The sequence below is a fragment of the Microsporum canis genome, genomic scaffold, assembly GCF_000151145.1.
Source record: "Microsporum canis CBS 113480 supercont1.1 genomic scaffold, whole genome shotgun sequence".
In the NCBI taxonomy this organism is placed as follows: Eukaryota; Fungi; Ascomycota; class Eurotiomycetes; order Onygenales; family Arthrodermataceae; genus Microsporum; species Microsporum canis.
The window spans coordinates 1,981,870-1,994,801 of NW_003299169.1; the positions used below are offsets into that span (position 1 = coordinate 1,981,870).

Here is a 12,932-nt window from a genome sequence, read left to right on the forward strand (position 1 = left end):
GGTCAAGCAGTATATGCTGTATCATCGCTGCCGGCATACTGCCATTACAACAGTACGGTGTACTATATTTGACCTAGTAGAGAAAAACGGGTATTAAGAGGAACTTAGAATAGTAAACTAGGCAGAAGGGGAACCGGCAACTAGATAAGAAGAGGCAGCAGCAGACTAGGCAGATAGGCGAGAGGGAAGCTTAGGATAGAAGGGGTCCTACTGCTAACCCGCTAGGGGCGGATAGTATCTATCGCTTTATAGCTAGAAATTAAAAGGCTATTTCTAGCCGTCCGCCGTAGAGTAGGTGAAGCGGTTAAGAGAATCATAATATAGCCGCCAGTGTTAGAAGATGTAACAGTGAACAGGACCAGAGGTGCAGGGGGGATGATCACGTGCTGGCGCGTGGCTGGTTTTTTGACGAGCGACTCGCGCTTCGATAACGTCTTCATAGAGAAGAGAGCTACAGCTAGGGTCGAAATCCACACTCTATGGGTGCTACATGCAACTGAGCGTACTATATACCCATAATAGTTATTACTGATCTTCCAGAGAATATCGATGTCACTCCGCGAAGTGTCCGTTTCCCCCCGCGACCACCATCGCCATCGCCGTCGGCACCATGACCACGATCACCACTCCGCCTCTATAAGAGCGGATACTAGATCACGGTCACCCGTCAGAGAAAGCAGTTATGACAATCGTCGCCAATATCGTCGCAGCAGGCGTGAAGACAATAGATCAACTCACCGACGGCAGCGATCATCCGAAGCTCTGCCCGTCATCCTACCATTTGGTGCGACAGCTCTTTCAAAGCGCGATTTACCAGGATACAAAGCAATGTTCGGAACATATTTGGATATCCAGAAAGGTATCTATATAGATGAACTTGATGAGCGAGAGCTAAGGGGCAGGTGGAAGAGTTTTATCGGAAAATGGTAAGGAATATTGCGCCTATGCAAGGGTGCCCTCCACTCTTCTACTTTTATGGCGCAGCATGAGTGTTCTAATAGCTAACATGCTTGAGGAACCGGGGCGAACTTGCAGAAGGATGGTATGACCCGGCAACTTTTAAGAAAGCTGTAGAAGGGGCATATAACCGTGACTCGCCTAAAGCATCAGGCCACAGAGCATACGGGAGGCGGTCGTCCCCTACATATATGAATGATGAAAAGAGTTCTTCTTCTCTTAACGAAACTCATTCACGGCTCGATGATGGAAGGCTATCCATTGAACGGGATGATGACGACGAGGAGGATTCGTACGGGCCACAAGCACCGGTTCCACACCACCAATCGTTAAGCCGTAAATCCGGCCCAAAAATCCCAACTATGGCGGACCTAACCCTCAAACGAGGTTCGTCGATATCCCTCTTCATACACTCCCCGAGTGGCTTCGTTCAATTACTAACCCCCCTTATAGAAGATGAGCAGCTAGATCTCGAAGAATCCCGTCGAGTTAATAGAGCCGCCCGCAAACAGGAGCTCAACGCCCATAAAAGCGAGCTCCGCAAAATCGAGGACGAGATTGCCCCACGAGCAGAACCAGGATCTCGAGAACGCCTTCTAGAGAAGAAACGGGAGAAATCAGCTTCGAATCGTGCGTACGCAGAGGCTCGCGGTGGGTCCCCGGTAGATGGTGTTGCGGATGCGGACCTCATGGGCGGAGCGGAAGGGGAAGACGGCTTTAAGCAGATGAAGGAGAAGCAAATGCGAAAGAAAAATGAACGGGAGCTGCGAAAAGAAGAGATTTTGAGAGCTAGGGCGGAGGAGAGAGAAGTTAGGCTACGGTCTTATCGACGCAAGGAGGATGAGACGATGGATTACCTCCGCGCCATTGCTCAGGAGAGGTTTGGATAAAGACCTAAACAGGATAGTCTGAAATCTAGAAGCAATAATGTCCAATTTTTTTATAGAAAATTATAATTCAATCTCATTTCTGACGGTGCTAATTTGTAAACCCCTTTATGACCCTTCAACTCCTGGCCGCAGCTATGAAATATCTTTTGGGCGATATATATACATGGGCATATCTATATCCTTGACTCCGCCTAGTTCAAATTATAACACGCATGCCAAAGGTAGGAGAAAGAAGCCAAATGGCTCCTTGCGTGCGCCGATACTCCATTTAATTTCTCCAAATAAACGATTTTTGCGGGCTAAGCTTGTTCAGGGCTCAGCTTCCGATTTCTGATAGTTCTCTCTTCCTTTTCTATGTCTGCGACGGCGGCGCGGATGCGCTTGACCTCGGGCATGGGGTTTGCCCGGGCTTGAGGTAGCCTTCGCTCTTGTGCCAACAGTCTGCCAGTTATCAGAGTCCTCATCACCATCCATGTTGACTTGCGCTGTCATGTTTGACGGCTCGCTCCTTGATAGTCCCCTGCGAGTGGTGCCTTGCGCGCCGCGCTTTTTTGATACAATGAGCCCTTCAGCAGCGGCATCATATCCCTCGTCAAAGCCTAGGGAGTTGCCTCGCGCGTTCTCGTTCATGGTGGGATAAAACACCTTGGGTTCATCCTGACCTGGTTTGATCTCGTTTCTTAATGTTTGCTCGCTACTGTTGGCATTCGTGGTGCGTTCCGCAGCGAATTTTACTCGAATATTTTCCTTGTCATGTCCAGTATCAATATGGAAGCTGTCGTCCGTGTCTGTTTCGTAAATATCGACAGTTGATTCCGAAAATAACTTATCTCCTGGTCGTTGTCTATTTGAATCACACTCGCTAAGGGGAGGCTGTGACTGATTCTCGCCCGGTGGTTTGTATGCTTTAGGTATGAATTCAGGGGCATCGGGTTTCCATGAGCTCCCCGCATTTGGCGCATATTGATGGCAGGAGCAAGTCGTCTCTGAGAATGGGGTGCCACTATCAGGTTCGCTTGCTTCTAGAAATCCCTGGCGGAAACACAAGCGACGGTAGTATCCGTGATTCTGTATCAGTTCAGCATGAGTTCCCTGCTCAACGATTTCACCATTGTTTATAACAACAATTCGGTCCGCATTAACAATGGTAGAGAGCCGATGCCTAGAATCCCTCAGTATTTGTAACAGCAACAACAGAAACAAGTAACAAAGATTAACAAAAGCCCAGAGACTTACGCAATAACTAGTGTGGTCCGCCCCGCGGTGAGCGTTTTCAGACTCTCTTGGACAATCACCTCTGTTTCACTATCCACACTACTTGTAGCCTCATCTAGAAGAACAATTCGAGGGTTCTTCAGGATAGCTTGTGCAATGGCAACACGCTGGAGCTCTCCGCCAGACAATCTCATACCTCGCTCACCAACCAAGGTGTCATACCCATCCGTAAGGCTCATAAATCTGTCATGGAGAGCAACTGCTTTGCAAGCTTCCATTACCTCCTCGTCAGTAGCATCCAGCCTTCCGTAGCGTAAGTTGTTCATAATTGAAGCATTGAAAAGAGTTGGATCTTGAGGAACCACACCAATGCCCTCACGAAGTGTCTCTAACGACACACCGGACACATCCTGCCCATCGATCTGCACCATACCTTGAGTGGGATCGTAGAATCTGAATATTAACTTCAAAATGGTTGATTTGCCTCCACCTGTTTGGCCGACCAATGCAGTTGTGCCACCAGCTTTAGCCTGGAAGTTGATATTTCGGAGTACTCCCCTCTTACCATCATAAGAAAAGTTGACATTGGTAAACTTGATGCTTCCAGTTTCAAACTCCAGAGGTTTTGCATCAGGCGAGTTCTGGACAGTGGGCTTCTGGCGTAGAATTGAGAGAAACTCTTCAACATCGACCAAATCGCGAGCCATCTCCCCAAACCCATTAGCAATAAATTGCAGGGGGCTCGATAATTGGGCCCAGTAGCTCAGCAGCATAACAAAACTGCCAATGGGTTTCTCTCCGGTAGAAACATGGTACGCCGCCATAAAACAAGCAGCCGTAAGCCCACATATTAACAGAGCTGACTGCGTTGCATTCTCCATGTGATCCCAAAATCGGAATTTAAACCGGGCTTTCAATTGGGCTTGTACGAGAGATAAGTATCGCGATATCTCGTACGGCACGCGGCTAAAATAAGAAACTGTGCGCCAGTTCTCTGTCGATTCACATAGAGCAGTAAACTCTGCTCCCCGGGCCTCATTCCACTCTCGCCGTTTATCCTTTTGTTTTGTGACCAGCTTTCCAGACGTCCACAAGAAGAGCACCATTACCGTAGCAACATCTAGGGCCATGTAGCCATCGAACACGTAGTAAAGCACGCCAACAGCCAACACGAGGTCTATAATCATTGGAGCAACGAGAAAAAGAATGCTGTGGATAACGTCTTTCACAGACTGGCCTCGAATGACTGCGGTCCATAGCCTTCCCGAGTGCTTATTGTCATGGAAATCACAAGAGAGCGACATAACATGATTAAAAGCCGTTGTGCTCAGTTTCAGATATGAGAAGTCATCCACCGGCATACACATAAACCTTCTTAATGCCGGTAACCCTCCACTTGAGTCTAGGAGACGAAGTGCGGCAAAAATTAGGATTTGTTCCCAAGGCAAAGGTCCTCCTAGGATAGATGTTAACAACTTTATGGACTGGGGAGAGAATTTTCTTTTCTTCAAGTACCTTGAGATTTGCTGAGGATATCTGTTATTAAGCCTAGTTGGATAGGGATCAAGAGATTGACCGCTCTCTCAGCTATCAGACAGAGAATCATACCTCCAAAGAGGAGCTGAAGGCGAGGCCTCCCTGAAGGCCAGAAAAACGGTGCGAGTTCCTATCAACCATTAGCTTTATATAAAAGAAGGGGAGAAATCTTCGTTTGCTGTACCTTCAAGTCCTTCATTGAGGACCAAATGCCTCCTCTCTTCTCCTTACCCTCCTTACCATCGGTGTCAACATTTGTCTTGGAGTCCTTTGCCCCATTTTTGGTTGACTGGTTGTTTGAAGTTTCCGAGTCACACGACCCATATGCAGCCCCATTTACACGGGTGACAGTGGCTGGATCCGCAAGAATTGGCTGCTCGTGTGCAAGTAAAGGCGAATTTTCTTCATCAAGTTTTGCCTTCTTGCCTGGAAAAACTCGAGGACCAAAGGCAACACAGATAAGCAGTGAAAGTGCAATAACCCTTATTGTTTGGCATAGTAGGCCAATAATGTTTGCTGGAAGGTAAACAACTCTAGGGCAGAGGAACAGGGAAATCTCTGACACGAGATATATGATCCACAAGCCATAGAAAGGGTATGACACTGGCTGCGGCCGTTTGTCTGAGTACAGCAATATGGTGGTAAACCAGAGAAGACCCGACGACAGTTCGAATAGCTACAGCAGTAATCCTTTAACACCCTGTCTCTCCGCGTAAACATGATGGGGGACAATGAGACTTACAAGGCGACCTTTTGGAAAGACAACGCCATCTTCAGCGGTAGAAGAGAGCAGACTTATCGAGTCCGCGACCTGCGTAAGGAGTAAGCACCCAACATGCCATTGATCAGCTATTGTCCACACTTACATAAGTCAGAAAGACAGTCGATATTAGAGACCCGATCGCAATATTTGTACGACGAGATGATGCAGTATTATTTTTATCAGCGATATCGTCGGCAAAAATGGATGTGATGAGGTAGGCACCGAAGAAATAGACAGCCGCGAGCGAAGGCAGCATATCTTGCACAATCTTCGCCAGATACATCCCGTCCAGCGTCGACGCACCGCCGTAGTCCTTCATGATGGCCTTTCACAGATTCTAGGTGCAGCGGGTCGAAAAAGATACACTATTTTGATCTTGGCGTAGGCCAGCAAAAGATGAATCCGAAACGGCCCACCCGAAGGTGTGGGATCATGGGCTAGGTTGGTGACGCCGAAATCCCCTTTGAACACAACAACTATTATTTTTTTTTTTTGCCGACGGGGGGAGGGAAGGGAGCTTTTTTTTTTTTTTTTTTGACTTCTCTCTCGCACTTCTCGCAGGTGTTGCGGGAATGTTGGTTGAAGCGGTAAGGCCTAGTTCGGGCTAAGGCGACTAAATCATGCGGCTAAAAGCATGTGTGCGTGTCTATCCCGGGGGATGGTGTACTCCATACGGGGAGAGGGAGTGAGATAGGGAGGGAAAAAGAGACAACGAACCCTGGACAACAAAGAGCGGTGATGGATTAAGCCCTCCCAGTGAGGCGGCAGAGGAAGAAGAAACGAGGCGGCAAAGGGGACACACACAGAGAGACACGCACACACACAACACACAAGCGCTACAGGGTGATAAACGGGGCTGTAAACATTTAATTGTTATGGACAACAAACAAGGGTGCTGGAAGAAGATTAAGAAAGGGGGAAAAAGCTACATGGAAGAAAACACGGGAAATGGGTCAAAGTTGTTGTTGTTGTTATCTTGCGCGCGGGAAGGAACCAAGTTAATATAACTATTTACTTGGTAGGCGCTTCGGAAACAAGCGATATGTGGTTGTTGTTTTTTTTTAGGTGACCGGCCGGGGAAGCCTCAGGGGTCTCTTTTCCATGACAGCCCGAAAAGGGGAAACGGGGACAAGATGGATGATGATAAGAGGTAGGGGAAGGAGGAAAGACGGCTTTCCGTTTGCCTCCGCAGCACTGGAAGAAGTGATTGCGACTCCAGCCGGGTTATTTTATAACTTCATCCATCCATGAACAAAAATAGATGCGGCTCGGGTGCCTGGGCAGCGACCCAAGCGCTGGGTCTAGTTGAAGTGTTTCCCTGGTGAAGTTGCATCTTAGATGGAGACGCTCTCGGAGGCATGAACAAAGCCTTGGAGATGGGGACTCCGAAAGAGAGAGAGAGAGAGAGAAAGGTCCCGGTTGCCTGGGTGGCGGGAAAGAAGAGAGAAAAGGAGGTCCCCTTCGCCTGTTGAAAGATTGCTCTCACAGCAGTTCTTGTATATAATGTCGTATAATAATATCTAGATGGACGAAGCGCATGATCAGACGCCAGGCCTGGCACATGCTTTCCCCCCTCTGAAGGAGCTTTTTGTTCACGGTGGAGACCCGTCATAGCACAAACGCCAGTCTTGATAATCAAATCGACCAGCTTAATGCCCTTCTTCGCGGACCTACCTCTTGACTCCGCAGGCGCAAGAGCTAGAATAGACTGCCGAAGCCAGTCAGGCAGAGAGTTCTAGAGCGGAGCAAAGGCCGAGGAAGAGCAACGCTCGCTCAGATACCCTTACCCAGTGATAGGCGCCTTCGATGGGATGTCCAGCCTTTTTGAGATAGATTAAGTCGCACCCAATCGGCGATCCCTCTCTGCGCCGAAAACAAAAGTTGTTTGTCAAGGACAAAACAAAAAAATGGGTTTTCTGTGATATTATCCAGAGATTGCGGCCGCCCACCAGGGAAGGACAGACAGGTCCCCGGGCGTCCCCTTGTCTGCGCGATCAAGAGAAAGTAGGGCGCCATCCCTGTTATGCTTTTTCTTCTCGTTTTTCGAGCATCGATCCATGTCCCGTCCTGTAACTCTAAGTTCGTGATCCTTTTTTTTTTTAAATTACAGCACATTATAGCCATCAGGCGTTGCTTTCGTGGATGGGGATATCGCCACAGGCATCCGCATTTTGAAGGAGCAAGCATAGGTTAGAAACTAAAGTCGGGCCTTCGGGAGGCTTGTCGTCTCGTATTTAGCTGCAAGCCAGCGTGACATGATAGGTAGTTTCGTTGGAAATGTGTTGCGTAGTACATTGTATGTACACGTCCAGCCCGGGTCGGATCGATGCTTCATCTGCGTGCATATTCTTCTGCGTGCATATTCTTCTGCGTGCATATTCTCCGCCGCGCCTGTCTTATGTGCGCAGCAGCCAATCGGCAACCCGAGACAGTCTTATTTAAAACCTGTGGGAGCGAACACTTGTCAGGAGCGAGACAAGGACGTGGTCGAAGTGGCCTGCGGATAGGGGAGCATCCCGTATGGCAGAGCAATAGAAAAACCATGTATACACGGCAGATAGACGTGTCTGCCCATTGTTATTGCATGCACCATCTTATCCCAGAATCTTCGCTTGCAGATCTTCGTGGAAGGTTGGATCTTCACGGTCGACTTGCAGACATGAACATATTAGCATGTCAGTTAAGCAAAAGGGATAAGATGAGGGTTTTGTTGTAAAGCTCATCCCAAAAAGACGCCCGCAGAAACGGTTTCGCCTCCTCTACCAACGCTCGCTTCCCGTATGGCTGGAACAAAGAGTTCAAAAAAAAAAAAGAACACAATTCCTTACAAGGATTGAGATTAATGGCAGCCTGCCAACGTCTCTACAAATCAAATGACTCGCCAGGGGACGTGGTTCTCTCTCTCTCTTTTGCCCCTATTATAGCCATGCATACCAAATATTACTGCATATATATTTAATAATAACCAATGCTATTATAGATAGCCCTGTCTTACTGCCGACACAAATCCAAAGGAGATCCAAGCGTTGCAGTTGCATATTTGCTGGACCAAGAAAGGACATTGGTTGCCGATGTGCAAGGCTATAACGAAGTTATGGAGTTGTCAGCCATAAATATAGTTCCATCCTACTGGGGCTGTTTAGCCAACAACGCTTTCGGAGTGACACATGTTTGCTGGCAGCCAGGATGGAGATGCGCACAGCACGATGCATCTGGGAGAATTAGGAGAGAATCGCCTCCCGGGATATTCAGAATGTTCTCCCCAGGTGGCCAATGATAAGCTGTTGAGGCCCAGAGAGCTGCTGACAACAAAACGCTTCTAGAGAAACTCACTTGATTCCCATGTTGAGCTCGGCCACCAATCGGAACCGAGAAACGGTCTGCTCGTCTGCTGCATTGCCCTTCTCAGTCGGGCAGAGGAACGGCTTCGCTGCGAGCTCTACAACCCCATCAAACAGTTTCCCTACGACTTCGCATTTCAGCTCGTCTCCTGTCTGCCGGAAGTCGGGGAAGGCATTTAGCTCAAGCAACCAAGCGTTCCCGGTTTTATCGACTAGATAGTCTACTCCAAACACCTCAAATGCATTGGGTAATGGCTGAAAGTGAACCATCATGCCTCGAGCAGCTGCTTCAAAAACTTCACCTGTGACAGCGCATATTTGATCGTATACCCTCTCTTTCCACCCCGTCTCTATTGAAGCGCCCATATCATCGAGATGCCAAAAACGCCGAACATTATCAGGGGCGGCATCATGGCCCGTAGTATCGGACTGGAGACATGTGTTCGTTAGATGACGGCTCAGATATGCGATCTCGCCTTCGTCCTCATCCTCCTTCTCCCATGGAGGAACGTAGGATTTGTCGGCAAAAAGGGCGAGCATCTCTCTATACACATAGACTTTAAGAGCTCCAACGGCCAAAACATAAACTCGGATATGGAACTTTCGGTTTGAGGCTGACGGTAGCAATAGGGGTTGAAGAATGTAGGGCTGTGCAACAAAATGCCGTAGTTGAGAGGTAACAACCCCAGTATCTGTTTTGTCGTTGCCAGGATCTTCTTCTCTTATGTTTCCCTCAGAGTCCGTATCCTCTGGCTCCCATTCTTCGAATATCTGCCGGAGAGACGGCTCACTATTAAAAAGGCGAATTCCTTGTGCACGGTCACTCATGCTGGGTTTCAATATCCACCATTCCTTCTCACATTCATCCTTCCCTTCATTAGCCTCTAGGCTTTCACGTAGCTCATAAGCTTCAAGTAAAGCCTCATCTAGAAACTCGGCGTAGTCTAGTTCAAAATCTATAGTGGGTTTGAAATGCTTCCGAAGCAAGCTATCTGGGTATTTGGTTATCCAATTGGCAACCGTATTTGAGAGAAAATGCTTGCGAATCAACGCCTTACGAATGATGTAAGAATTCACCAATGATGTTGAAGGGTGTGAATGAACATGTTCAAAGTCAGATTTTTCATATACCCTGTACTGAAGGACCAGAGAAGCAGGGTCAGGCAGCTCTGATAACGAAGATATCAATTTGTAGGAGGCACTTTTGAATTGTCTCTGTAGTGCCCCCATGACCAAAGGCTGCACATAGACGTCTTGACAATCCACAAGTGCATAAAACATTGGACTCTCACTCGACCTATACGAAACCCGGCGCAGTCAGAACGCAACTCTTACAGAAACATAATAATGTAGTCAAAACAAATGGCAACGAATACAATGAGGTACGTAAGTTAAGCGGAAATTTGATAAACTCGCGGGAGGACATGTGGTCTAAACATCGTAGAATACCTGCAACAGCCCCATTTCGTCACTCACAGCGTAATTTCTCCAGAGCAGCCTGGCCAATGCATAAAATTTGCCTTCAAGGGAGTAACACTAAGACGGAAACATAGCATCAGTGGTTTGCCAACTTATAAGGTTAATTAATTTCAAATGAAGATTTACCTTGTAAAGCCAGATCTAACAGCCCAACCATCATTCCCCGGAGGGCTGGTCTGCTCGCTCTTGTACACATCACCGAATTTCGGGGCCCATTTGAAGTGTTTGTGTTTGAATCTTGCGGAAGAGGAGCCTGAAGCATCCTCGTTTGCATTGCTTCCTTCCTTTTGCCTGAGCAGGTGTTCCTGTAACCCCGGGTCCTCGCCGCTCATCTCAGCATCAATTGCTTCAAAACAACTCCCGGACCAACGGTTGTCTAAAATATTCGTGTATAGTATCTTTGAAAACCCAACTCCCTGCTCAAGAGGAACATTGATGCTATAGAGGTCAACGCCATCCGTCCAATTCTTATAAAGATAGTCAATCAACCGAACCGAGTGTTTCGCGGCTTCTGAGATAACGACGGGGTCGTGATCGCGTGAGCTGAAAGCAAAGGAGAGAGCAATTGCTTTATATCCGCAGACCGCAGCTTCCATTGCTCCACCGATAGTGCCGCTAGAAAGAGAAAAGACGGCCGTAGAATTTCTCCCATAGTTCGGTCCGGAGATCACCAGGTCTACAGGTCCTCGGTCCTGAAAATAGTGAAACAGGCCAATTTGAACGCAACTCGCTGGAGTCGAGTCAATAAGAATCCACTCGTCTCCTTCTTTGCACTCTCGCCCTTCGCTGCGCGGTAGCGGGTGCACCGTCCCATCGTCCTGGAAGAGTGTCCCGGGATGAAAATACGTCGGTTTGACAGTCGCCCCAACAAGGTGGGCTTTACCGATCCATGATCTTTGCCTATGTGGTAGCACGACGGATACTACATGGCCTGAGGATTGAAGAGTATGGACGAGAGAATGTATGTACGGCGAGGACTGAGACGACGGCGGGCCGTCGTCGTTCACAACCTATTTGGGCCAAACGTTAGTCTCACCCACAACTTGTGTAATAGTACCGAACAACCGCAGGATAGATAGATAAAACTCCTGTTGACTTACGAGGATGTGCATCTTGTGGACTAGCAAATGGTATGAAGAGCCCAGTGACTTCGTTAGATATCGTGTTTTATATTATTATTCAAACAAATCACCCCGCGAGGTTCCTGTAGAAAGATATTTTTTTTATATGCGACGAAACTATAAGCTTCACCCAACCAACGGCGCACTTTTATATATGTCGTCACTGTTTACTCGTAGAAAAAGGTAGAGTTGAAGTAGTCTTTATTAGTATTAATTCTCTATGGTATATATCATATGTATGCCTGGTGACTGCTGGAGGGTGACAATCATATGGTTAAATTCCGTCATTACTTTCGCTGGCTTGATCTTCCTCTGGCCCGCCATCTTCATTTGAAGCATATGCTGACGGTTCATCCTCCTCCTCAGCTTTTATTTCTAGGGAAGTTCTTGCAGCAATACCCTTTTCTGTTGGCGTATATTGCTCTGAGCCACCTTCAAACTCATCATCGGTGTCAATATCCTCCTCTTTCTTGATGACCATTTCCTTCCCCCCTGTGAACTGAGAAGAAAGCAGAAGCCAAACACCAGTGGCGACTGATACAGAAAAGAGCCAGAACATAGACCCAAATGTCAAGAAAGAAAGTGTTCTCCAATTGTACATTATCCATCTATACGCTAGAAGTTAGAGAAAGTACAATATAAAGAGTTGGAGAGTAGGACTGTAAAATGAGTAGGTAATGATCCAGCGTGTGCATACCTTAGACCGGCAAACCTTGCATCTATCCTCACACTCGCCTTGTACACTTGAATCCGCTCGTGGCTTTGGATCTCTAGCCTGAGAGCTTTTGGCACCTTGCCTTTTCCTTTTGGAAACTGTACTCGTTCCATCATTCCAATCCCGAGCTCTTCTGCCTCCCGCTTCAGCCCTAAAACATAGAGTGGAAGCCTCCATAGCTGACGAGCTGTGTCTACCATCGGTGATGTGTAGGTAAGCATGGCCGGGCGGCGTGACCGTAGCAATACATTCTCGGACACGTTTGAGACAGATCCAGATATATCGTCGGGTTCTTGAAGAAACGCGAGATCAAGCATAAAGTTCCCTGCCGCACGATTTGCAGGGGTTGACGGGAGTTGTAGAATGACCTTGACGTCGTACTTTTGAAGGGGAATCAAACGTGGCCCCAGAACCGCAGTACCATACGGAGAGCTCTTACTATGGACTCAATCAATATTAAACCCCCGATTTCAAGAATGCTACCACGGGTAGAATGTCCACTGCACCACTTTCAACTTACTCATATTGAAGGTGAATTTGACTCTCAAGGCTGATTTGGGGGACAAAGTTGTAGTAGAAAACCCAGTACGATATAGTCGATATGCCAAAGAGAGCAAAGGAGGCACATGAGAAGAGCACTATGTTTATATAGGAACGCTGGGCAGTTTTCGAGGTGACGGCCTGGATAGGCTGTAGCATGATGACCTAGCTAGAGGTAAATAATGGGTATAGAGTGAGACTTTGAAGGCGATACGTGCTGCTATGCCTTGCGCTTGCTTGATGCCTGTGATAGCTGGAGGTCGTCCTCATCACATCCTACAGATGGACATTGCTTGGCTGAAGCGCTATAACTGGTATTTGGGCATTGGAAGTTGTTTCTCTCTATCAGGGTCAAAGAAACATGGACTACATGAT

The 12,932-nt window shown here is 47.7% G+C and overlaps 5 protein-coding genes across 5 annotated transcripts; 1 reads left to right on the forward strand and 4 right to left on the reverse strand.

Annotated features, from left to right (window-relative positions):
• Positions 1–549: 549 nt before the first annotated feature.
• On the forward strand, positions 550–1,847 carry MCYG_00733 (conserved hypothetical protein; the record flags this gene model as incomplete). Its single annotated transcript, XM_002850583.1, has 3 exons — positions 550–926; positions 1,016–1,344; positions 1,411–1,847. The coding sequence occupies 3 exons, from the start codon at positions 550–552 to the stop codon at positions 1,845–1,847; spliced, it is 1,143 nt and encodes a 380-aa protein (XP_002850629.1).
• A 309-nt stretch (positions 1,848–2,156) lies between these two features.
• MCYG_00734 (heavy metal tolerance protein) lies at positions 2,157–5,680 on the reverse strand (the record flags this gene model as incomplete). The annotated part of the gene is made up of 7 exons (XM_002850584.1): positions 2,157–3,009; positions 3,084–4,518; positions 4,578–4,649; positions 4,671–4,728; positions 4,783–5,274; positions 5,341–5,409; positions 5,465–5,680. The coding sequence occupies 7 exons, from the start codon at positions 5,678–5,680 to the stop codon at positions 2,157–2,159; spliced, it is 3,195 nt and encodes a 1,064-aa protein (XP_002850630.1).
• A 918-nt stretch (positions 5,681–6,598) lies between these two features.
• MCYG_00735 (uncharacterized protein) lies at positions 6,599–7,377 on the reverse strand (the record flags this gene model as incomplete). The annotated part of the gene is made up of 2 exons (XM_002850585.1): positions 6,599–7,059; positions 7,149–7,377. 2 exons carry the CDS (start codon positions 7,375–7,377, stop codon positions 6,599–6,601), a joined length of 690 nt encoding a protein of 229 aa, XP_002850631.1.
• Positions 7,378–8,690: 1,313 nt separating this feature from the next.
• On the reverse strand, positions 8,691–11,293 carry MCYG_00736 (TTL domain-containing protein; the record flags this gene model as incomplete). The annotated part of the gene is made up of 4 exons (XM_002850586.1): positions 8,691–9,999; positions 10,179–10,238; positions 10,308–11,191; positions 11,282–11,293. The coding sequence occupies 4 exons, from the start codon at positions 11,291–11,293 to the stop codon at positions 8,691–8,693; spliced, it is 2,265 nt and encodes a 754-aa protein (XP_002850632.1).
• A 283-nt stretch (positions 11,294–11,576) lies between these two features.
• MCYG_00737 (conserved hypothetical protein) lies at positions 11,577–12,716 on the reverse strand (the record flags this gene model as incomplete). Its single annotated transcript, XM_002850587.1, has 4 exons — positions 11,577–11,910; positions 11,938–11,961; positions 12,000–12,455; positions 12,538–12,716. 4 exons carry the CDS (start codon positions 12,714–12,716, stop codon positions 11,577–11,579), a joined length of 993 nt encoding a protein of 330 aa, XP_002850633.1.
• Between the last annotated feature and the right edge of the window lie 216 nt (positions 12,717–12,932).